At 55.8% G+C, this 23,660-nt stretch overlaps 1 protein-coding gene across 5 annotated transcripts in view; it reads right to left on the reverse strand.

The window, feature by feature from the left end:
• Window positions 1–23,660, reverse strand: part of COL18A1 (collagen type XVIII alpha 1 chain) — a 41,745-nt gene that overhangs the window by 10,275 nt on the left and 7,810 nt on the right. The window contains exons 1-5 of one of the 5 annotated variants that reach the window (XM_074872439.1): window positions 7,809–9,237; window positions 3,522–4,066; window positions 560–640; window positions 408–467; window positions 86–224 (exon numbers count right to left, since the gene is read on the reverse strand). In XM_074872439.1, the coding sequence (XP_074728540.1) occupies window positions 86–224; window positions 408–467; window positions 560–640; window positions 3,522–4,066; window positions 7,809–9,222 (2,239 nt within the window). In that variant the 5' untranslated portion in view covers window positions 9,223–9,237. Of the gene's footprint in view, window positions 1–85; window positions 225–407; window positions 468–559; window positions 641–3,521; window positions 4,067–7,808; window positions 9,238–23,660 lie in introns of those variants that run through there. The other 4 variants (XM_074872440.1, XM_074872441.1, XM_074872442.1 and 1 more) reach the window with 4 other exon arrangements.

Here is a 23,660-nt window from a genome sequence, read left to right on the forward strand (position 1 = left end):
TTGGGGACGTCCACCCCACTGTGTCCCTGCTGGTGTGCCTCAGGGCTGGTGGCATGGCAGGGAAGGGGAAAGCTGCCAGCATTACCTCCCGCGGAGACCTGCCGTGTCTCCTCCACTCTGGTCCTCTCAACTTGCTGTGGGGAGCCCCCACCGCTCCTCGGCTCGCTGCCCGCCACCACGGGGGGAGAGGTGACGGGGACGGCATCCACTAGCCCTGGGACACCCTGTGCCAACAACAAGGGGACATCATGGCACTGTTGACCTCCTGGTGCCCTCCCAAAAGAGACAGGTGCCAGGACCCCATCAGGAATCCCAGGACCTCAAACCGTGGGGGGCACTCAGCCCTCCCCAGCCCTAAAATCTTGGCGTCCTGTTGCCGAGTGCAACGCCTGTGGACACCTACTCACCCTGACTTTCCCCAAGGGTTGGTGTCCACCTTCTGCCCCGCTGCCAAAATCGCCAGAGACCTGCGTTTGCCCAGGGAGAAGGGGCAAGGGGTGAGCTGGGAGTGGGGGGTGGCCGCCTCCTATCCTGCCCCAGCCGGGCTGCTGACACTCACCTCAGCATCATCCTCCTCTTCCTCGCACTGGCGCTCGGCCGCCTGCGGGTCCCCTTGCAGCTTCAAATCAGCAATCACCCCCTGGAAGGAAACCACACTGAGGGCTGCCACGAATGGACGTGTGCCACGGATGGAGATGTGTCACAGGCCATCCCGCGGCATGATGTGACCTGCCATGCCACTCAGCCACCACGTCCTCGAGTGCCCCGTGTACATCAGGCTTTCTCACCTGCTGCAGAGTGCTCTCCCCCCGCACATCCATCCATAACCCAGCACTTGCAGGTTTCAGCCTTGCAGCCCCTGTGCCCAGCACCACCAGCGTGGCTTGAGAAGTCATGGGAAAAAGCCATGTGCCAACTCTGGCACCAGGCGAGCTGAGTGGAGATAGCGGCCAGGATCCAGCTAGCCAGACAGCAATGCTTTTACAGGGACCTTTTTGGCCATGCTCCTTGTTTCCCCACTCTGGAGCGTTCCCCAGCCACAGACTGCCTCTCTGCCTCAAGCAAGGGCTGCTGGCAGGTCCCATTCCACTGCAGTCCCGGTTTTGTGTTTCTTAGGCTAATCCGTACTTCCTTACCATTTATTTGGGTTTTGCAAGCACTGTGCACATCCAAGCTGCTTGTTTATACAAGAAACCACCACAAATTCCTTCCTAAGGATGCTGCCTCCAGACAAAGCCCTGTAACTGAGCTACCGGGACTGCCCAGGAGGGCAGCATCCCCGTCTTGGCTGGGGAGGTTGCATGGGTACCAGCCTCAACCCCACAGCTCCCACAGTGAGTGAGGTCACCCAGTGCATCTCAGAGACCAGCCCAGGTCCTCGCTGCTGGGATGGGACACAGGGATGCTGCTGGGACGGGATACTGCTGGGATGGGATGCTGCCCATCCCTCTGATCCCAGCAGGGAGGTGCCGAGAACCACACTGGGAAGTGAGCTCAGAGAGGGCAGATACCTCCTGCTAGACCTCCTGTCTCTTCTCTGGGCAAGACACCTAAAATAATATTTGGGCTGCTTGAAAGCACAGTGCACCATGTCTGGGAAAGAGGGTTGTACTCGGGAAACACAATGGGTTTAAGAAAACAGGAATCATGGGCAGTTGCAGTTCAGCCAGGCTGGCTATGACATATTATAAATATACTATATTGTAGATATATGGTAAATATATTATAAATATATTTTTAATATATATAATTTAAAAAAAAATCCCTCCCTCAAGGAAGTGCCCCCCAGGTGACCTCCTCCAGCTGCTCACCCTGGTGACAGCTGGCTCTAATCCATTCCTCTCCTCCCCACAGAGCACCAGCAGCAAGCCCAAGCTTTGATAAATGCAACACTCCAGCCTGGCCTTCCTGGTTCTGGGGCTTGCCAGAGGCATCGGAAATAATATGGTTCCAGCCCTGAACTGAGGGATGGTTATAAGGGCCCTTTGCAGCCCGTTTGCCCCAGTAAAGGGGCAGAAGCACTGCAGGTGTTATCACGCATCCAGCTGCAAACAAACCCTCCTGCCAGACCCCAGCTGAGACCCCATTTACAGTAACTCCCTTGATATCTGCTGTCCCAGGAGCTTCTGCGTTACCTGCAGGCTTTGCCCCTCCAAGTTTCACGCCATTGCCACAAGGGCAACTCCGAAAGAAGCACAGATGCCAGCTGAGACCCCACCAGCAGCCCTCCAGCTGCCCGCAAGCAGCTCATCTTGTGGCTTGACCAAGGGCCAGGTTTTAATCAGCTTGATGCCCCATTAGTTCCAGATAACACGAGTCAGGGCTGGTCAGCGATGGAAATACCACAAGGCAGTCAGATGACAAGGAGACGTCTGAGCCCACGTTCCCCGCTCCCCTCTCGGCCAGCCAAGGCAGTCAGCCTCCTTCCCTCAGACCGGCTATGCCCTGCGGGAAAACCGGGGGCGGGCAATGGTGGGATCGGGTGTTAGGCAAGCTCAGGAGCACCACCTGCTAGAAAGGCAGGAGCGCTTCTCTCTGCTCTGGGCTGTTGCTTTGCCTTCCAAATGGTGCCAAACCCTCTCCAGCTGGGGAGAGGAGCTCCTCCACAGCCATGACCTGGCCCTCCCAGCATGTTCAAGAGCAAAAAGCTGCTCTTCAAGAGCAAAAAGTTGCTTTTAGAGACCTCGAGGGACCAACCCAGTGCAAACTGGTCTCTAGCCCACTAATCATTAACCCCTTCCTGGGGGAGCTTTTCCTGCCTGAAGGCATTTAACTAGGACTACAGCAGCACTGCTCGTTAGTCAACATGAAGTTTAAGTTCAGAAACGTGCTTTGCAAAGCTCCCTGTGAAAAGCATCACTCCACTTGGCAGAGCCTTTGTTGCTGGGCAAACCATGCTCAACCCAGGAGAAACGCGGCGGTGCAATCCTGAACTTTCCTCTCCTCAAGCACCGCGGGGGATTTCCATGTCAGCTGCACATTTTCCTCACACTTCCCATATACCTTATCTAGAACATAAGTCATGCTCAAATCACGGGCTGAGCTATCACCTCCCCTTGCTTTCCAAAGTCTTCCTGCAGATATCACCCATGTCTGCTAACAAAGATATGCTCCGGTCCAAGCATTTTTTCCAGCTAAGAGAGACATTTTGCCAGCCAAACCAGCTCCTCCACCAAAGGAGCTGGGTATTTTTAACAATGTGGAGATTTGAAGAGGCTCTTTGCGTTTGCTGGAAAAGGTATGGGCAACGGTGGCTGCTGTAGTGCAACCCCATCTCCTCCTGCCAGCCCAACTTGAGAGCTTTGCTTTGGTGAGACCCAAGACAATAAAGTTGGTGGCATCTCAAGCCACCTCTTCCCTCCATCTCAAGTGTCTCCTTCCCCAGGGATACACACAGAGTGTGACTGTTGGTTTGACTTCTGGAAAAAGACTTTGGTTCAACAGGCACAGACTGGTGTCATGTCCCTCTAGCCTCACCCAGGCTTCTTGGAGATGCTCCTTGGAGTGACCTGAGGTCTTACCTGGTATTTATCTGGGTCGGCTCCTCCAGCCTGAGCAACAAAGAGCCCAGAGCCATCTTCCAACTCCATCTCATCCGGGGACCGCTCGAAGCGGACCCGCTGGTGCTCCTCACAGTCCAGGTAGAGGATGACTTCATCCTCCTCCACGCTGATGGCAAAGCGTGTCCACTGGTTGAGCAAGGTGGGCACGGTGAAGGTGGCCGCTGCATATGAGCTTGGTGAGCCTGGCTCCGTGTAGTAGAAGATGATTTGCTGCTTGCCCGCCCGCAGCTCCGAGAGCTTGACGCCCACATAGATGATGCTCTGTGAGGAGTCCGTGACGGCAAAGAGCACGCCGGCCCGGGGGGTGGTGGGCTGGATGTGGAACAGGAGGGAAAAGTCCCGGTAGAAAGGGCTTGGCAGGTGGTACCTGGCCACTTGGCCCGTGTTGGCATTGGGGCCGAAGACATAGCCGGGGTTGTTGTCAGGGCCATAAATTTTGAGGATCTCCTCCGGTGGGGGATCTCCAATCAGCTCCAGGAGGCTGACCTCATGGCTCAGGTTCTCTGCAAGAGGAACAGAAAGGGGACAGTCACAACCGGCCTGGTGAGGATGGTCACTCTCAGCAAGGCACCTTTGGGGGGGACACGTCTGGTCATGCTTCCCCCAAACACTGCTCTTCAGCAGCTCCCTCCATTTGCCCTCCCCATGGCCTGGGATTTTCCTTCAGGCTGCGGACTGGCCAAGGCAGCAGGCTCCCTGAGCTGCTCCAACCACACCATTTCAATGTGACTCCCAAAATGCCACCCATTCCCTGCTGTTGGCCCTCCAGCTGGGATATCGCTGAGGTGGGATAAAACCAAAAGGATCTTGCCCATGGTAGCAACATGCCCGTGCAGACAGCAGGGATGCTGCTGGAGCACTGGGATGCTGAACAACCATGGAGCTGCGAGGAAGTGTGTTGCATCCATACCCACTCTGGGGTCATGGTGACCCCCCACGTCATCCCGGAACAAGCTCACGGGGTCACCCCAGCTGGGAATAAATCAGAGCCATCCCCTTGCAACACCCTGGGAACGGGGCTCGAGACGGCGCAGCCTGTCAGCTTCCCAGATGATCTCAATTTGGAGCTCGCCTCCTTTTCCCGACTCCTTTTTCTCAAGGCGCTTGGGGAAGTTCTGCTCGGGACGGTCTCCCCTACCCGATGCAGCTGAACATCTGGCCGGGGTGAGCCGGCCCTCTGTACGCCAGCTCCCGTTGTTTTGGCAGCAGGCACATCCTCATCGCCCACACACCGGGCGCTAGATTCCTCCTCTCCTATGTCAACTGCTCGGGCGGGTGCCAACTCGATGGGAGCGAGCACCTCGGGTGCTTTTTAACTCCATGTTTCCCAGGAGGAAGGAAATCCAACCACCCCGGCTCCAAAACAGCTAATGGCTCACACTGGGAACAGATGCCCAGTGCTGATTTCAGCCCCATCCTGAGTCAGTTCAATGTCCCCAACTCCATCTTGGTGTTTCACGTGAGTAATAGGGGGTTATGAGAGGTATGTTGAGCCCGGGAGGGCCAGCCAGGAACCTCCACCCTGCTCTGGAGCCAGGCATTGTCCTCCAGAGCTCTTTTAAAAAAAAAAAAAGAAGAGGAAAAAAAAAAAAAGACATCAGCCCAGTCTTGCCCAGCCTGGAAGGAAAACATGTCTTAGGATGGTGGGAGGAGATGAAAACCTGGGTGCCTCTTCCAAAGCCTGGGGGTACCTGCGCATGCAGAGCATCCCCAGCCTCACCCTGCTGCCAAGCTCTGATGCCAGCACCAGCCCTGTGACAGGGACCCAGGCAGTGGGGACATTAGAAATGCCACTGAAATGGAGGCAAGTTTTCTCTCTGCCAGACTCCAGACTTGTTGATCCTCTCCTGAGCCTGCTGCTCTGAAACTGCTCCATGCCCACCATGCTCCCTCAAGACCCCAGTCCCTCCCAAGCTTGGCACCCCAAACCTGAGCACCCAGCCAGGAGGAAACCTCCCTCCTGGGGTCGTGCCTGTTCTGACCCTCTCATCCACCCTGCACCTGGACTGGGCTATCCTGTGGGGCATCCCCAGCCCGCTTGGAGGGGAAGGGCTCAGTGCAGCCCCTCTGCCCCGCCAGCTGTGGGGACCTCTGGATCCTGGAGCCCAGCATCCTTTCGAGCCTAGCATTCTTTTGCACCCAGATGTGCGCAGCCCTACACCAAAAATGATGGGGTGAGTGAGCAGGGCTCCCCTGGACTGGCAGTGAGCCCCAGCCTGGCACCTACCCTTGGGACACCCCACAAGCTCACTCCTATTGCCCCGTCCCCAGCTGCACCATCCCCAGTCGCTCCAGCCACCCTGCAGGGGGCTGTGGCCAATGCCAGGATGCAGGGATGGAGCTTATCTTGGGCTGAAGGAAGCCAGATTCACAGCAGCTTTAAGGGAAGAGGAAACCAGCGCTTCCTCCTGGGGGTCTGCACGGGTGTAAGAGCCAGCGATGCAATTTCTGCAACCAGACAAGCCATCGTCTGCCCCCAGGGCTCAGGATGATGGGGGACGGGCTGAAAGAGGCTATTGTGAACGATGCAATTTTCAACCACGCTCCCCTTCGCCTTTCAGCTGGCTCTGAGATCTCCCCTCCTCTCCAAACATGCCACTCGCCCCCAAGCCTGGGGTGGGAGCTGGGTGCCAGTGCTTCCCCAAGCAAACAGGGACACATCTTTCCCCAGTGCAACATGCAAAGCAGGCAGAGGCCAGGGCTACGAGGCTGGATGGGCCCTGGGGAGCAGGGGAATGTAAGGGGAGATCCCTTCAAGCAGCGGCTCCCCTGCAAAAGCCAAGTGCCCCTTCTCAACCCCAAACCTTTCAGGCCATGCCTGCTTTTTCCAAAGGGCACCCAGAGCCCAAATATCACAACCCTCATCCCTGTGGCAAACCAGCAGCACCCAGAGCACAGGGAGCCAGAGATGGCAGAGTCCACAGTGGTTTTGTTATGGGTGCTGTCATAGGATGGCTGTGGGGATGCCTCTGGCCACAGCGACCCAGCCATTTGTTCCTGTTGCCATTGGAAAGGCTCCAGGGATGTTGCAAGCCACCTTCCTGCTCTGCCATGACCTTCCTGGCTGGCCCACGCCGCGGCTACCAGCCTTGCGCATCCTGTCCTAGCTGGGATGCAGGGGACCACCAGCACACAGGAGCATCTCAGGTTACTCCATGGGATGCACCAGAGTCCCCATGTCCCCCGCCTTTTCTCCATGCTGCCCATCCGGGAGCGTGCGCCTCCCGTCAAGCATCCCCATGATCCCGCCGCGCTGCCCCGGGGTCAGCTGGTGAACAGAGCCGCTTTGATGCCATGTGTGTGACCCTTGTCTACTGGCCCCTGCTAAATCGCCCCTCTGATGGCAACGGGCGTCTCGCTGCTCCTGGTCGGCAGCCCCAGGCCATCACCCGAGGGCACAGGGGGCCAGCGCAGGAACACAGCCTCATTCAGAGGGCTCAGCGGGGGGAGCAGTGAGCTCCCACTCCCGCTTTCATCCCAAACTGCGTTCTTGCTCTTATATCCCAATATGCATTTCTCCGAGCGCCGGTATCCCCTCCTCCCTTCCTTCCACCCTCCCCACTGCCAAAGAGGCATGTCTTGGTCCCTGGCTGACATACAGAAGGGTCACAACCACCAAATGGTGAAGCTGGAGGTGAAGTAACCTCTCCTGCCTGCCAAGCAGGGAGAGGATCAAACATTAGCTGTTAGGTAAATAATTAACCCCAAAGCAAAGACCCGCTCTGGGAGAGGGGAGCGTGTGGGCACAGCCACAGGGTCACCTTGAAGCTTCCTCACTGCCATGGCCCCAGATGCTGCTGCGGTTGGGTGGTCACAGGGTCCTGGTCATTCCCCTGTCCCCACAGGGAGCTGCCAGCTCTGCAAGCACTCCGCTTCTGGGATGGACACCCCAAAGTCCTTTGTTGTGCACTGCAGCACCTGCAAACCAGCCCTGAATGCCAGCATGATGAGCTCAGGGAGCATCTCTTGTCCTGGCCACTGGAACATTGTCTTTTAACATGGTCACAGTGTTTCACTGGGGGTGAAACAGCCCGAGGAAGGGATGGTGATGCTCAGCCTTGTGGAGGGAGCCAAAACCCACTGGTGGTCCCTGTTTGAAGAAGCCAAGGCTGGATGGAAAGCGATTTTGGACTCAGCAGCATCCCATGGGGCCAAGGCAGAAGCATCCCTCAGCACCTAAAAACCTGGGGGAGTTTGAGGAGGGGAGACACACACAAACACATGGAGATCACCCAGCCACATTACCTGCAGAAGCATTAATAAAGACACAAGAATACCCTTCGTCCTCCTCGGGGAGAGCATCACAAGGCAGAGGCAGGCGCCCGCCGGCCAAGTGCATCCAACACAGGTCTCTGACGGCCTCGCAGAAGCCCTGGCATGGCGGGGGGGTTACAGGGACAGAGGCGCTACACCCAGGAAGCAGGAGCAAGCAGAGAAACCACTCCACGTAGCGATGGCACCGCGATTCAAGCAGCCCCTCCCAATCATGCAAAGCTGCCCGAATTTCCACCTCACTGCTGTGGCGGAGGTAATTCGGTAATCTGAAATGGTCGGTGCCCAGCACACTGCAGAAGGGCAGGCGTGTTGGGATGGGCAGGCATTGGCCGTCTGCCAACATCAGTCCAGGTAAGAAGGATGTGAGCCCTGTGCCGCTACTACTGTAGAGTCGCGTAGCGGCGGTTAGTAAATCAAACTCGAGAGGACTGGCAAGAGGAGGATCCACACCATTAGCTGCCCTCCTGTTAGGCAAAGGTGGGCTCCGGCTCCTGTTCATGCCAGCCAGCGCCAGCCCCCAGCGGCCGGTGCCATGCCACGGGATCTGTGGGGCGGGCGATGCTGCGTGGCGGTGTCGGGGTGGTTGTGTCGTGGGGTCCTGGGGCAGCATCGCCTGCTCATGGTTACTGTCACCTGGTGAGAAAGGAAAAGGAGCACTACCTGGCCGGGGACCTGCTGGTCTCTGTAAGGACACCCGTGTCCCCGTTGCTGCAGGGGTCCCCGTCCCCAGGAGCTGCAGGTCTTCAGTGTTCCCCGTCCCCAGGAGCTGCAGGTCTTCGGTGTTCCCCATCCCCAGGAGCTGTGGGTCCTCAGTGGTACCTGTCCTCAGGAGCTGTGGGTCCTCAGTGGTCCCTGTCCCCAGGAGCTGTGGGTCCCCAGTGGTCCCTGTCCCCAGGAGCTGTGGGTCCTCAGTGGTCCCTGTCCCCAGGAGCTGTGGGTCCTCAGTGGTCCCTGTCTCCAGGAGCTGTGAGTCCTTGGTGGAGCTGCTGACCGCATCCTGGCCAGGAGCAGGTGACGTGCTGCGGGGAGGAGCGATGCTTGGCTGTGCCGTGCTCTCCACCAGCCTCATGGCATTCCTGTCCCACTGCTCGGTGTTTTCGGCCACGGTCCCCTCACCCACCGGTGCTCTTGTGCCAGGATCTGGATCCTGGGGCTGTGGGGTGGTGACGTCCCCCACCACCTGGCCGCTCCACGTCCCCAAGGATGTGCTGGGGGTGCGAGCAGCCGCAGAGGTGAGCAGTTCTGGTGCTGTGGTTCCCTCGCCGGGTGCCGCTGGACTTCCCATGGTCTTTGTGCTGCCCCAAATCCAGTCCAGAAACTGCATTTCAGAGGAGGAGAAGCAGCAAGCCAGGAGGAGCAGAAACCCCAGGCGAGGTGGGGCCATCAGGAAGGGAAAACGAGCCCCGTTGCTTCAGAGAGCGAAACGGAGAAGCGGGAGGAAGGAAAGGAGGGAAGAAGCAGGAGTTTTTTCTGGGCCGGACTCCCAGAGCACTCACATTGCTCTCTCCTCCCTTGCTCCAGCACACCACCCTTCAAACCAGCTGGAGCAGTGGGAGGAGTGGCCGCGCTGCTGGCCCTGCCAAGCCCTCCTCTCCCAGCGCCAGCCTCCCAGCACCCGGCACGGCCCATCAGGGACCCCGCCGTCCTGCTGGGAACCCACCTGAGCCCCCCAAAACCTCTGGGAGCCAAGCCAGCCCTCAGACGCACCCTGTTCCCTGTCTCAGCTGCTGCTGCCAGCTGTTTAACTCCTTCCTGCCCAGAAAATCCTAAATCCTCTCTCCCTTCTCGGTGGCTCTGGTTAAATTACCAGTATCCAGAGCCGTACATGGGGCGGGAGAGGGATCATGCATGGACACTGTCCCCACGGATGCCCAGCTTCGGTGGGACACACAGGTCCCCCTGCTCCAGAGCTCAGGGAAAGGTTACAACCTCAGAGCAAAACAGAATTAGAAGGGAAAAAAATTCCAGAAAACATTTCCAAGATTTCCACTGGCTGGAAACACAAGTCCCAAAAGTCAAGTGTTTTTAAGCCACTTTCCCAGCTTGGTTACAGAGCCAGGACCCCCCAGGTGCTCAGGACAGTGAGGGGAACACTTGCAATCCCCCCCAGCCACGAACATCACATGCCAGTGACGTCTCAAAGGTCTGAGCAATCACAGCCTTGAGCACGCAGCTTTCCTGAAGTCTGGGATGAAAATCTCCCCCCAGCAGCTCTGGCGCTCTCCCACACCCCAAAAAATTCAGTTGCTCTTCACCTCAGCTTAAAAAAATCCCCCCCAATCCACTTATCTTTCCCATTTTCCCACGTCAGTGATGCCCCACTCTGGAGATGATGACCCCTGTTCCTGGGGACCACCTAATCCCCAGTCCCCTACAGGGATGGAGCACACCCATGGACCTCATGCTGCTCTTGCTGTGACACCGAGCAAGTCACCTTCATGGCTCAGAAAGTGTTCCTGAGAAGGTAGATCGAGGGGGAGGTGACAATTTCAGCTCTCCAAGCCGGGATGCTGCGTGACCAGGAAAGCCATAGTCTGCGGGAATGTGGTCCCACAACGTGGAGTGGGAAGGGATGCAACTCTCCCCATGCTCCAGTTTTAAAATATTCAGGAAAAGCACTGAAAAAAATGCTCAGATGTCTATTTTGCTTTACACAACATTTCCCACACTCCTTTTTAAGCGAAACGGGTGAGTTTTCCCCTTAAAATGGTAGCTGGCACAGCAAGGATGATGTTGTTAATAGGCTTGCCCCATGACTGATGCTGTTAGGGGCGCATGTTGTGGAACAGCCCACAACTAATTGAATACGGGATGTGTTTTTGTCCGTACGTCAGAGTTTCCATATGGCCCCCCCAAAAGCTCATGTGCTCCCATCAACCTGATGAAAGGAGCCAGCCTGGCAACCCGCCCTGGCGTGTTTGGACGGGACCCTGCTGCGCCCAGCAATGCTTCCCTGGGGCGAGGGTGCAGCATCCTGGTAGGGTGCGGGATCCCCCTTCCGCGTCCTCGGGACGCCCAAGAGGGATGCCAGTGACTGCTGCTCCTCTCCCACTGGTGGGGAGGACAGATGGAAAAGCTTGGGGTTCCCACGGTCTCTCCCCCAGCCTGCAGTGGAGATGGGATCCAAGCCCCCCAGAGCTGCACAGCATCACTAGGGCAGCTCCCGGAGCCAGGGGGGAGCATCACGAGCCCCAGTGAGCTGCCTCATCTAGGAGGGTTTTGGCAGCAGCACCATGCTGGGGTGCCCCAAGCGTGTGCAGACATGATGCCCAGCCAGAAAAAAATCCCATTTCTCCCTTCTGCTGGGATTAGGCAGCTCACGAGAGCAGACCAAAGCAAAGCAGCAATCCTGCGGGACCTCCCCACGCGGGGCTGCTGCCGCCAGCCCTCATTAAATCAATGATCTTCATTTCACTGCACAACTCCATGCTGGTAGCTCCCAGGGGAGGAGCCAGGGCTGGGGCGTCCCCACAAGCCACAGTATCCGTGTACCCTGGCTGCGCTGCTGACCCCCTCCCAGCAGCGGGATTTCCAAAATAAGGGCTCAGGGGGTGGCCCAGTGGCATGGGTGGCACTAGAGCATCCCGACCCAGTGTGCCCAGCTCTGCCACCAACCAAGCAACAAGGCAGGGACAGGGAATGTACCAGCCAGTGAAATATTTTGTATAAGTATTTCCCCAAAGAGAAGCCATGGCAGCCGACTTGCTGGCAGAGCAGGGGAAACCCCTTGTTTTAGCCTCCTCTAGGCTAAAGACTCCCCAAAAGCACTTTGCACACTCCAGAGAATGCTGCTGGAAGCTCATCACAACCTTGCACCTCTTTAAAAACAAAACTGGGCCCTCAGTCTCACTCTAATTCCCTCCTGAACAGGCTGGCTGTGTCTTCCTGCCGCCATCCAGCATCTGCTGGTGCAACCTTGTCCCTCCAGAAAAGGGGGATGAGGCTGCCCTGCTCACTGTGGGCTCAGTCCTGTCCCAGAAGAAAAGAGATGGGGAAAAGGAGAAGAGAGAGGGGACAAGTGGGAGGCGTGGTGGGGAGGAGTGAGGCGGTGGGGGGAAGCAAGAGAAAGGGGGAAAGCAAGAGGTAAAAAAGAGAAAGAAAAGCCTGTCATGCAGGTTTCAGACCTGCAGCATGACACCAGTGGTTAAAGAATAATGATGTTATTCTTCAGGGGCCAAAGTGGAGCCGAGCGAGTGGATTTCAAGTGACCAGGCCACGCATGTCCCTGTGTCATGGGAGCAGCCCACGGTGGTGACTGGGGATGGCAAGCCCGGCCATGAATGTCCTGGGCTTTGCAGCGTGTGCTCCGTCCCCAGCCCACGTCCTGAGTTTTCACCAGGGGCAACTCTGGGTTGCTCTCCCCACAGCATTTTGGGAAGGGATGGGGACCCTGCCCCAGCCCAGCTCAGCAAAGCCTCCCTCCACAGTCCAAGGAAAGAGCTGAGCAGGCAGAGACGGACAGACAGACAAGCAAACGGACAGCAGAGGGAGCCTCAGGCTGGCCAGAGCGCAGGACACCCATTTTGCTGCATCCCATCAGGGGTGATGACCCATCCCGGTGCCCTATCCTGGCCATGAGCCCAGTGGTCACTGAGGTCCAGGCAGCAATGGGCAGTGATTTTTGCAGGGTGCAGCCAGACAGAGTGCAGGCAGGGATTTATGACCTCCAACTTCCTTCCTCCCCCTGCTCACATTTCGAGGGAAGGTCTCCCAGCCCGCAGGCAGGATGGCTGCAAATCACCTCTTGCTTTTGGCCACCATTAGAAGTGTCCCCGGTCCCTTCAGAGCAGCCACGATGACCCACACACAGCATTTCATTGGGGAGTTCTCCATGAAATGGCCCCCCTGGGGCCAGTAGGAAGGATATCTGGTGTCAGCCCTGGGATGCAAACAAATTGCAGGCCCACGACCTTTCCAGAACTCATTGCTTCACTTCAGCAGCTTGCCAAAAGCTTGCCAGGTTACCATCAGTGACGGCAACATTGCCATAGGGTGCTCAAGAAAGCATCTACCTCCAAAAGGCACAAAACTGCAGCAGAGCAAGCGCTTGGGACTGCTGCTGATGTTCCATCCATACATCTCCCCTTCCATGGATGCTGCTGGGGAGGGAAGGAGGGAGGAAAGGAAGGAGGGAAGGAGGGAAGGAGGGAAGGAAGGAAGGAAGGAAGGAAGGAAGGAAGGAAGGAAGGAAGGAAGGAAGGAAGGAAGGAAGGAAGGAAGGAAGGAAGGAAGGAAGGAAGGAAGGAAGGAAGGAAGGAAGGAAGGAGGGAAGGAGGGAAGGAGGGAAGGAAGGAAGGAAGGAAGGAAGGAAGGAAGGAAGGAAGGAAGGAAGGAAGGAAGGAAGGAAGGAAGGAAGGAAGGAAGGAAGGAAGGAAGGAAGGAAGGAAGGAAGGAAGGAAACCTTGACAGTGGCACAGCCAAAATGATGGAGGCAGGAGCACTCATGCACAGAGAAGAAAAATTCAGCGACTGTCAGTGGCAGATGGTATCTATAAATCCTATCGATGTTTGGGATTTTAATCCGTTCTTCATCTAAAAGCCCAAACAATTAAAACGCCCTCATCGAGTCGCATGCCGAGGATATTGCCACATCCCGAGCTGCTGACCTCCCATGCAGAGACAACCTCCTGGGAGAGACCAATGGACATATGCCCATCGATGGGTGCTCAGCCAGGGAGACGGGAAGGCAGGGGCAGAGGACGAGGAGGCATGGGAGCCAAGCCGACGTGAGTGACAGCACCCATCACAGCCCCAAAAATGATGCAGGTGCCAGTTTGCTGGGACCTGCCTCCAGGCCAGCATTTTCCCCTGCCTCTGGCTGCACAGCACCACTGAGTCCCTGGGACCGCAGCGTTCCTAAACATTTACTCATGGAGAGCCAGAAACATCCTCCCAGCAAATTCCTCAATAAGATAAACTGTCAAAATGTCACGACTGCCTCAGTGAGACACCAAATAACCCCAGGGGGTAAGAAGGGTGGCAGTGCCCAGACCCCTGCCATTACCTGCATCCTCCTCCCACTCCTGAACTGAGCAGAGATGGAGGCATCCGCTGTGCCAGGGCATCTATCCTGCTCATCTAAGGAGTATTTTTGTCAGAAATCATGGGAAATTATGCGGGCAATGGCAACAGGCAGTGCAAGCAAAGCACAAAGCAAACAGTCTTCCTTCCAAGTGTGGCTAAAAATACCCACGGGGGTCAAGCCCCTTGGGAACGGCGTGCGAAGGAGCAGGTCTCGCTGAAGACATCTTGAGTTTGCCTTGTAACTTGTTACCCTTCAGTGAAGACTGAGAGCCCAAGCTGGAGAAGGCACAGCCAAGAGATGCTGGTGTCCCCCTTTTCCCCATCCACGTGGGCAGGAAGACAAGGCAGCAGGGGCAGGGAATTGGGGCTGGGGTGACTTTGGCCACCCCGTGAGGTCCCCTGGCCACCCCAGGGGATGGATGGTGGATAGGGGCCATCAACCTCTGGGCACAGCCAAACCCAAGGAAGGTCTTGGTCTTTAAAATGCAAGATGAGCTTGATGTGACCTGTAGCCCCCAGCCCCACCACTGGTGTCCCCTCCCCTGCCCTGCCTCCACAGGGGCCACCGGCTCTGCTTCCCATCACTCGCCTCCCTCCAGGGCCGACCGACAACCCGGAGATAAGGTGAAGGGAGGCGAGGGAAGGAATGCAACCCCCTCACTCACTCTCTGCCATGTTAATAAATCACCTTGCAGACTAATTGCTCCTTGGAGGGGGAAGACTCACCCCCCTCCTCACCCCCCACCAAGGCCCTGGTTCAGCCTGGGAGCCACACTCCCAAGAAGCCCCGAATTTCAATCGCGTTCCTGGCATTCCTGCCCCGGCACGCAGCCGAAGGGCAGAAGGGGCTCCGGCAGCACCCGCCAGCCACCACCGCCTGGGCAGGCACGGGGCGGGGGGGGGTCTTATCCTGGTTATGGGAAGTGGGGGTCGGTTTCCATCTCTGCAAGGAACTGAGCAGGTCTGCAGCTGGGGACCGCGTCCCTATTCTCAGGTACCTATTTATCCAAAAATACAGGGAGACCAGTGTGCCCGGCATCCCAGCTTGTGGACGGATGCTGTACCGCAGGACGAGGGGAGATCAGGGTTGGGATGAAGGGTTTATTAGCCGACTCGATGCCATCACAACCTGCTCACTTGCACAAAGCAAAGTAGAGAAGAGAATGACAATCTACCCAGGCAGGATACATTTCCCCAGAGCTCAAACAAAGCCTTCCAGCATCACACAGCAGAGAAGCCAGTGAAGCCCAAAACATCAGGACATGACTCCCACGAGCATATTCCCAGCCACAGAGAGGACTGGGCACCAAGAAGGACTGGGAAAGGGCCCACGGGACACCCTGCCCATGCCCTGACTGCGCTTGTTAATGATGCTAAGCTGCTGATGTCAAGGAGCTCTGCCAGAGTGTAGCCCTCCTCCAGAAGGCTGCATGACAAAATCTGGGTCTTACCCATTCCCAGATGTTTTTCAGGACTTTAGTGCAGAGGAAAATACCAGCACAGCTTAAAAAAAACCCCAAAAACAATTCACCATAAAAAACACAGAAGAGCTGCCAAACAAAGTAGTACCTGAAGCTGTGATGGAGCAGTACAGCATCCATGCCGTGCTACAGCATCCTTCCTGCATCTGTCACGAGCTGGTGGTGCTAGCTGGTCCCTGCCACTGCAAGAGGCAACTGCCACAGCTTGTGGATGCTTTACGGAGCCTCTCCACAGCTTTATGGTGAGGAAAACCCACCCGGCAGTTCAGTAACCTCATCTTCAGTGCAGCTTGCAGCAAACAAAATCCAAGCTCCTGCAGTTGCTGCAGGACCAGGTGGGAAGAAACACTATTCTGCTAGGGAATGGAAAAGACGGATCTGGGAGGGGTTTTTGGTTTTGGACTTCAGCTACAATCTCCCGCTCATCCAACCAGCCTCAGTCTTGTCAGTGCTTCCCCCCTGAAGTGCAGGGGACTTTGTTTAGCTTGGATCCTCTCGAAGCCCCTGGCTGTGCTTGTAATAAGACCCCTCATTCGCTCCATGGCCCTTCCACCTCTCTGTACTCCTCAGACAATAGTTTGCCTGTGCTGCTAACTTTGGCATCATTTCCCTGCTCTTTCCAAAAGTTTCCTCTGTATAAGGCAGCCGAGCTTGGTCATCCCGCTTTGGCATTGCATCCCATCCCAGGGTTGTCTGCTGGGGACCGCACTTCACGCCAGACCTTGCCACAGCTTTTGGTCCCTCAAGGTGCAGATACAAGGGGGTGAGATGCCCGGTAGACTCTCTGGGGTTGGATGGGGTCAAAGCTATTTAATGCCTTCATTAGCAGCCTGAATGAGGGGCCACTTATGTACGGAAAGTGTCGTCTGGCCCTTGAACCTACCCGGCTGCACATGTCCCAGTGCTAAAGAAAAAACAAGTAAGTTGAACGCCTTGAAATTAAGTTGAGCGATGACAACTTGATGTCAGCCAAGGCTGAAATCCCCCACTCCCTACCAGGATAATAGTCTCTGTCTCCACTGGCACAGAAAGTATTTAAGCAGCAAAATTTAGATCTTTTGAGAGAGTCCAAGCACCTCTGGAGATAGACATTAAAGGGGTCAAACAGGTCAAGGTTGTCAGTGGCTACTTTGCTGCTCCATACAAGTGGAGAGAAGGTATCTTAGTTTCCTTCAGCACTAGGGAAAGCCAACAGGCCCTGAATGAGGCCAGAAAACACATCATCCCTTTCAACCAACAACTGAACATGCCAGGCAAGAGATCTTGTTTCCAGCACAAGCAGGAGATGGGGACCAAAAGCCATCGATTGACCAATTATTCCCTTTTTCAACAAATCGTTTGGTTTTAAAGCAAAATACGTCAGTAAAGTAGCTTTAATGCACTGGAGTGTACCATCTGTAATGTAACATGTCAAGAACAAGGATGGGTGTAATAGATTCCTGCTCACATGCAGGTGGGGATTCAGGAGCAGGTTTGCTCCCTCCTGAGCACAGGGACAATGCCATGGCCAGGCACTGTCCCCAGCACTGGCATCCCAAAGCAAAGCTGGCCAGACCACGGGCACGCCACCACGGAGATGAGTCTCTGCAAGCTGTTTTCTGGGATGATAAGGGTTAAAAAAAAAAAAACCAAACCACACAAAAAATCCAGCAGGCATGCCTGAAGAGGAGGATTAGAGAGAATAGGGCCATTTCTCAGCAAAGACTATGGCAACGTAAATAGAAAAGTAACATTACGCTCAGGACCGGGGCCCTTTCCCTTTGCTCCTTCCCTACAATGCCACTATTGTTTTGCTGACAACTGGTAATTATCCCAAGCTGCACACACTGGTATTCCCACCCTTTAACCGGGAGGGATTTTGCTGCCGCCGACCCTCTGACACCAGCAAAAATTCACATACCACAGGGTTCAAAGGGGGGGCGGGCTAGAAAGGCTGGGCGAGCCTCACGGGTACGTCATTCAGGGACCTCCTTTTAGTCATCGCTAAAAACCAAAGCTATTTGTGATGGTTTTGCTCCTGATGGCCATGCTTGGGGTTCAAGGTGCCCCAAACAGCAGGGGTCTTTCCCCCCATCCTGAGTGAGCATCACCACCCTAGATGAAATTCATCTCCCAAATATCTAAGTCTGCACAGTGCATCCTTTCTCAGCCTGGCAGCAAAGAGGAAACAGAAAAAAAAAACCCAAAACCAAAACCATGGAGGCAAGGTTTTCCTTCCCTCCTAAAAAGCTCAGGCAACCCTTGGGATGCTGGGCCCCTGGGATGAACCCCTGCAGGCAGATGCTGCCCTGCTCCTGCTGCAAGGGGGCTGTAATGGGGATGAGTTGGACCCATGACTTCTCATTTATGGGATGGGGGAGTCACGGTCCCAACCTTCCCAGCCCACCAGGAGTCCCGCCTGGTGCCAGAACCAGCTCAGATAAGGTGATAAAAAATACTGGAAACTGCCTCAAGAGGGATTAAAACACTCCCATAGTCAAAATGTAGATTTTTTTTTTTTCCCCCAGGCTGGTGCATGAGCCAGAAAGACCAGAAAAAGGGAAAAAAAAAAATGCACTTTTTTTCTGCCACGGGCTGCAGGCAGCACAGCCAAGGACAGAGCAAGGCAGAGGACGCACACAGCCGCCCAAGGACCCGGCTATGAGCACCACAACCAGCTGCTCTGGGATTTTTTTTTTTTCTCCTGCATTTTAATTACACGATTGCAGAAGTTTCTTCCTAACGGGAAAGCTGGAAACCAGTTTTTCCTGCAGCAAGGCCAATTCCACAAATGCTAGCAGTGACCTGTAAAGATAAAAAAAGCCCCATAAATCAGCAGAGCAATATCTTTCCTTCCTTGCAGCGTCACCAGCCTGTTTCACTGGGGTGGGTTTTTAGTTGTTGTTGTTGTTTTAAGCACCCAAGAGAAAAGAAACCGCTTCTAAAACCCCACTTAACCCATCCCAGCTGCAGAAAAAAACCCCACGTAGGCTGGAGGAGCTATGCTACGGGACTCCGGGCAAGCTCCAGCCTGTCCCTGCAGCGCCTGGCTGGGTTTTGTGGGGAACAATCCCCCCTTCTCTCAACCCTGGAGCCCCGCCAGCCTCTTGCCTAACTGAAGCGTGTGGCCACTTGCAGGAAGGAAAGCCAGCAGCCAGGGCACGGAGGCTCCAGCGCCTCCAGGGGTGAGCCCCACCGCTGGACCAGCACCCCACTTTTAAGGATGCTGAAGCTTGGAGGAACTACTAGGGTTGTGTCAGTACCTGGCTGCATCACTTGCTTGGCCAGACTGGTGACACAGCTGCAGGGAAAAGAATAAACCCAGATTTGTTCTTTAAACCACTTCTGGTTGCTTTGTCCTCCCTTTTTGGGGATATTGGAGCAGAACAGGATGGTGGGAATAGCAAGGAAGGGACTAAGGCTTGCACAGTTTGCGAGGGAAATGCTCGCTGGCCCCTCTGCAAGGGAAGGAGGGCAAGAGAAAGCCCGGAAGGGGCCACAGGGAAAACAGAGGAAGGGTTTAACAGATTAAAATAGGACAATGTTATCAGTGGGCAGCTGCCCCACGCCTTCAGGCCACGTACGCGGGGGGCTCCGGCTGCTGGCTCTGGCTGCACGGTGCCCACCAACACCCTGCCAGTGCCCACTGGGGTGTGTCTGGGTGTCAAGTGCTGACACCGGCTGCACCAGTGTCATCAAGAGATTGAACACCAACAGTGCCATAAAAGGATTAAACAGCAAAACGGAAGAAATGGGAAACATTTTCACTCCCTACCCAAGCAAACGGGCTTTTACTGGTGTTCATGCAACTGCAGTTCATCAGTGCAAACCACATCAGCGGCACCCCAAGGCCAGAGGGATCCCAGCAGCTTAACAGCAACCCCTGCACAGCGACTGTTCACACGGCCGAAGCATTGGGGATGTACTGAGAGACCCAAACACTGGGATGCAGGGGAGGTACTGGGAGACCCATTTCCACTGTGACAGATTTACAGTGACACGGGCTGTCCCGAGGTCCCAGCGTGGTCACGGTGGAGCTGGTGCAATGAGGTTGGCTGTACTTGGCCATGGAGCATCCCACCCCAGCGAGCTCCCAAACCAGGCTTGGTGTCGGTCTGGGGACAGAGAAGCTTCACCACCTACCTACCCATCGCTGGAGGGATGTGGGTCAGCCAAAACATCCATAAGCCTGTTTTATCACCCATCTCCCACATTTCCCTGCTGCTAGACCGAGGCTAACCATCGGGAGCTGCCGGCAGAGCCTGGGGCAGGCACAGGGAGAGAGTCCGGGGCTGCCCCCAGAGCCCAGCCCACATCTCCCCCCTGCCCAGCCATGCGGAGCGGCACGCATCCGGACCACCAGCCCGGGATGGAGTGGGACACAGCCAATGTCCGCCTTACACCGCTGCATTAATCCTGTTGCTAGGACACCCGTGGGCAAAGAAATACAACTTGACGGATTAGCGTCTAGACTGGCTGACCTTTCCCTCCGCTCGCGAGGTGGAACCAGGGCAAAAATCGGGCGCCGTTGGCTAAAAGAAGGGTTTTTTGTAGTTGTTTTTTTTTGTAGATGTGAGCCAGGGAGGGAGGGACATCACTGTCGCTGAAAGAGCCATTTCACTACCTGCTGCTGGAGAGGGATGTGCAGGAGACGGACCCGGGTCTTGCAACCTGCTGCCAAGCAGTGCTTTGCCCAGCAACCCAGTTGACAAAAGAGTCTTTCATGAGAGGGGACGATGTCAACTCCGCAATTAGCAGGGGAAAAGAAAAAAGAGCCGAAAGAAGATTATTACCTCCAGCAGTTGCCTCTGGGGGCCCCTCTCAAATGGTTTCGTTAACTCTTTCAGCCGAGCCCAAGAAGAAGAAGGTATGGAAGGAGCCACCAATGTCAGCAGAAGCCAGTGGCTGACTGGACCCAGGGTGGCATCCCAATCGTGCAGGATGCCATGAGGAGACCTGTCCCCTTGGGTGCTGTTGGGGCAGTCTGGCAGTGATGAATAACTCTGCTCCTGAGCTCCAATGCTGGATCAGACCCAGTGGGAACCAGGACCACCACCCTCCTGCATCTCTGCTGGGAGGGTACCACACTACAGCTACCACAGTCTCCTGCCCAGCCCTGGGGAGTCCCTGCAAGACCAAATGCTGACCTTGGCGAGTGGCAACCTTGCTCAAGCCATTGAGTGGCCGCAGAGTATGTCACACACCAAATGTCTTCCACCTCCCGCCTTGCTGAGTAACCTGACGGAGAGCCCAGCCCACCCCACTGGGTATCACACACAGAGGGAATGCCAGGACTCCTCCACACCCTCCACCTTCATGGCCCGACATTTCCACCTCCCCACCAAGAAGACGCAATAGCTTGTTGAAATAAAAACCCACGTGTTTTTATCAGATGGTGCCCTGGTTACCTGGTGGGAAGCGGTTAGAAACCTCCCTCAAGGCATCTTTTCTCTTCCTGATGCTAAAACCCCCACAGCTTTCCCTTTTGGTACCCACCCTGAGGAAATCTGGGACAGGTCACCCAGAGGACAGCGGCTCACCTTGATGGTGCCACAGTCCCCTACCCCAGGGGCATTGTGTGATGCAAGTTGTCCCTGCAAAAAGCCATCCAGAGAGCAAATCCCCAACCTGGTCTCCAGCAGCTTTGGCAGGCAAGATGCCAGGCTGACTGTAGTCACAGGATGGGGACACACAGGGACTGCTTGCCCTTCTGCCAGGAGTGGCCCTGTGACCACTGCTTTCCAGGCTCACTGTGGAGCTGTGGCACTTGCTCCTAAGGAGCCAGCTGAGGCTTCCCCACGCCCCAAGGATGCCCTTGGGGGTCCTTGGGGGCCTGCCTTGTCCCGGCACAGAGATTTAACAGGAAGCCCCAGGCACAGAGGCCCCCAAAGCAGCTGCAGAAAGAACTGGTTAATCAAGTCCTAGATTAAAAACCAAAAACTCACATGTGCTGTTGCCACACAACTGCCTCCATCCACAAACTCAGGGACTTTCTCCCACTCCCTGGTATTCAGTGGGATTCAGTACTAGCCAAAATCATTGCAGATCTCTTCTACACCATCTCCCACCCATCAGTGCTTCCTCTGAGCACTGGCTTTCAGCAAGACGAGGCACATCTTCCCAGAGGGCAGCTGTACTGCTGTGCCATGCACATTGGTACCCAGGAGATGGGGAGCATGGCTGGAGGACAGGAGAGCCAGTGAGAACACCCCACAGATGGCAGAGAAGAGATGGAGCGATGGGGTGAAGCAGAGTCCAGAACTGGCCCCCCCCGTTCATCACAGAAGATGATGCCTCCAGGCTGCATACAGGCTGCACAGGACGTTCTTGCAAAGGGTCCATCTCCCTCGATAAGGCTGCGGGAGGCTGAGCCATCGGGTCCGTGCCTGTGCTGGATCAAGCCTCTCCAGCAGACTCGTTGGTGCTGGCATCTCCCAGGAGGGCAATGCCATGCCATGCACTCCATGCTGGGGCTTGGGAGGGAAACCCCACTTCACGATGCAGTGGGACATAATCTCCTTAAAAGACATGAGGCCTCCTGGCTCTGAGAGCACCCATCCCCTCCTCTGGGCGAATGACCCAGCACTCAATAGCAGAGTGTGAATTCATCTGGTGAGCAAGGCAAGCAGTTATTAATCATAACACACTAATGAACGCTGTATTGAAGGCTTACAGTCCTGGCACATGGGCACTACAAGCCCTTCTCCTGTTTCAGAACCCAGCTGGGGTACCCTCAGCAAGAGGGTAACGTGAGTTGTCCTGGGGGTCCATGTCACCCACAGGTCCTGGGTCTGGGCAAGCCTGTCCCCTTGCTGCAACGCAGACCCCTGCCGAAAGGGAGGGAGGGACGGTTGCTATGGGCACCCCATCCCTGGGAACAATGTTGGGAGTGGGGCAGAGGTCCTAGGGGGTCACCCCAGAAGGGAGCAGGGATGACCCCATGCTGGGGTTTGGTGAGGAACCTCAGGAGTGACCACCCCCCCAGACCAGGCTGCCTGCATGAGTGCTCACCATTGAAGCTGAGCAAAGGGTCTCTATCCACACCCAGAAAGGGCTGAGGCTTCCCCAAAATGAGGGTCCTGGACCCTCTGGAGAGCATTTTTGGGGCAGAGGGGAAGGACCAAGCCAAAAAGATGCTTTCCCACCCTGGGGATCTGCTTTAAAGCAAGACAAGATGTCGTTTCACCTTCACCCTAACACACTGGTCGGTGCCTTCCTACTCTGACTTGCATGCATCATCCCTCCAACCCACAGGTGCTTAGGAGAGGTGTCCGCATCCCCCCTTCCCTGAGGATCCTGTTAATCCTGCTGCTGGACAGCACAGCAGAACATGCAACACCCAAGCATCACCCATCTCACCAGAGGCACAGGTCCCACATCAGCACTGGGAGGAGAAGCCCCTTGGCTTCCAGCAACCCCTTGCCTTCCCCCATCCCTCATCACCACCTGTTTAATAAATTACAGCCTATTGCCACCAGAACAAACACAGAGCCCCTGGTCTGGCACCACCAGCTGCAGCGCTGGCCTGGGACCCACCATCAGGAGTGAGGCTGAAGCCTTGTGCACCCATCATATGTGGACCTCCTTGACCTGCCTCCCTGGGAGACACACCTCGACTGGAAATGCCACTGGGCTGGAGGGAGCAGACGGGACCCAGGACACCATCCACAGCATGCATGCAACCAGCGAGCACCACCAGCTTATCTGGGGTTATCAAAAAGGTGCTGTTTATCCAAAAGTCAACAATCTCCAACTCAATTAAGTTACAGACTAACAAGGAGGGTGGAAAAGAATAAATTTGTTTGACTACAGTGTTTACTGGAGGAAAGGCAGGTGGCTTACTTATGAATTATAAAATCAGAGACAGCTTCAAGGGCTGCTGGGCTGTCAGAGATTTTTGCCAGTGGTGAGGTGGGAAGAGCACGGGGATGGTGATGCTGGGCTGGTGAGCTGCAGACTCCAGGTGCCCTGGATGCTATTCCCACCCCAAGCTGTTTGAGCAGCCTCCCACAACCTGGGGACAGGGTCAGAGGAACAGCCAGATCTTCCAGTCCCCCGGGGAGGAGGAAACCAGCAAATTGAGCTTGGGAATAAAATAAAAATACAATAAAATCCACTAATGACCAATTTCCATCTTAGAAAAGGGTTGGGAGGCGATGCCAAAACAAGCAATAAAAATTCCACAAAAGCAACCTTTTCAACTGAAAACCAGCAGACACGGGATGTTCCGGACCAGATGTTGCTTGTTGAGAAAGCCCCCAAAGCTGGGGATGCTCCTGCCAAACAGCGCTGCTGGTCAGAGCCAGGAGCACAGCAAGTCCCTGGAGCCTTGTCCCTG

Source organism: Strix uralensis, chromosome 6 (assembly GCF_047716275.1).
Source record: "Strix uralensis isolate ZFMK-TIS-50842 chromosome 6, bStrUra1, whole genome shotgun sequence".
NCBI lineage: Eukaryota > Metazoa > Chordata > Aves > Strigiformes > Strigidae > Strix > Strix uralensis.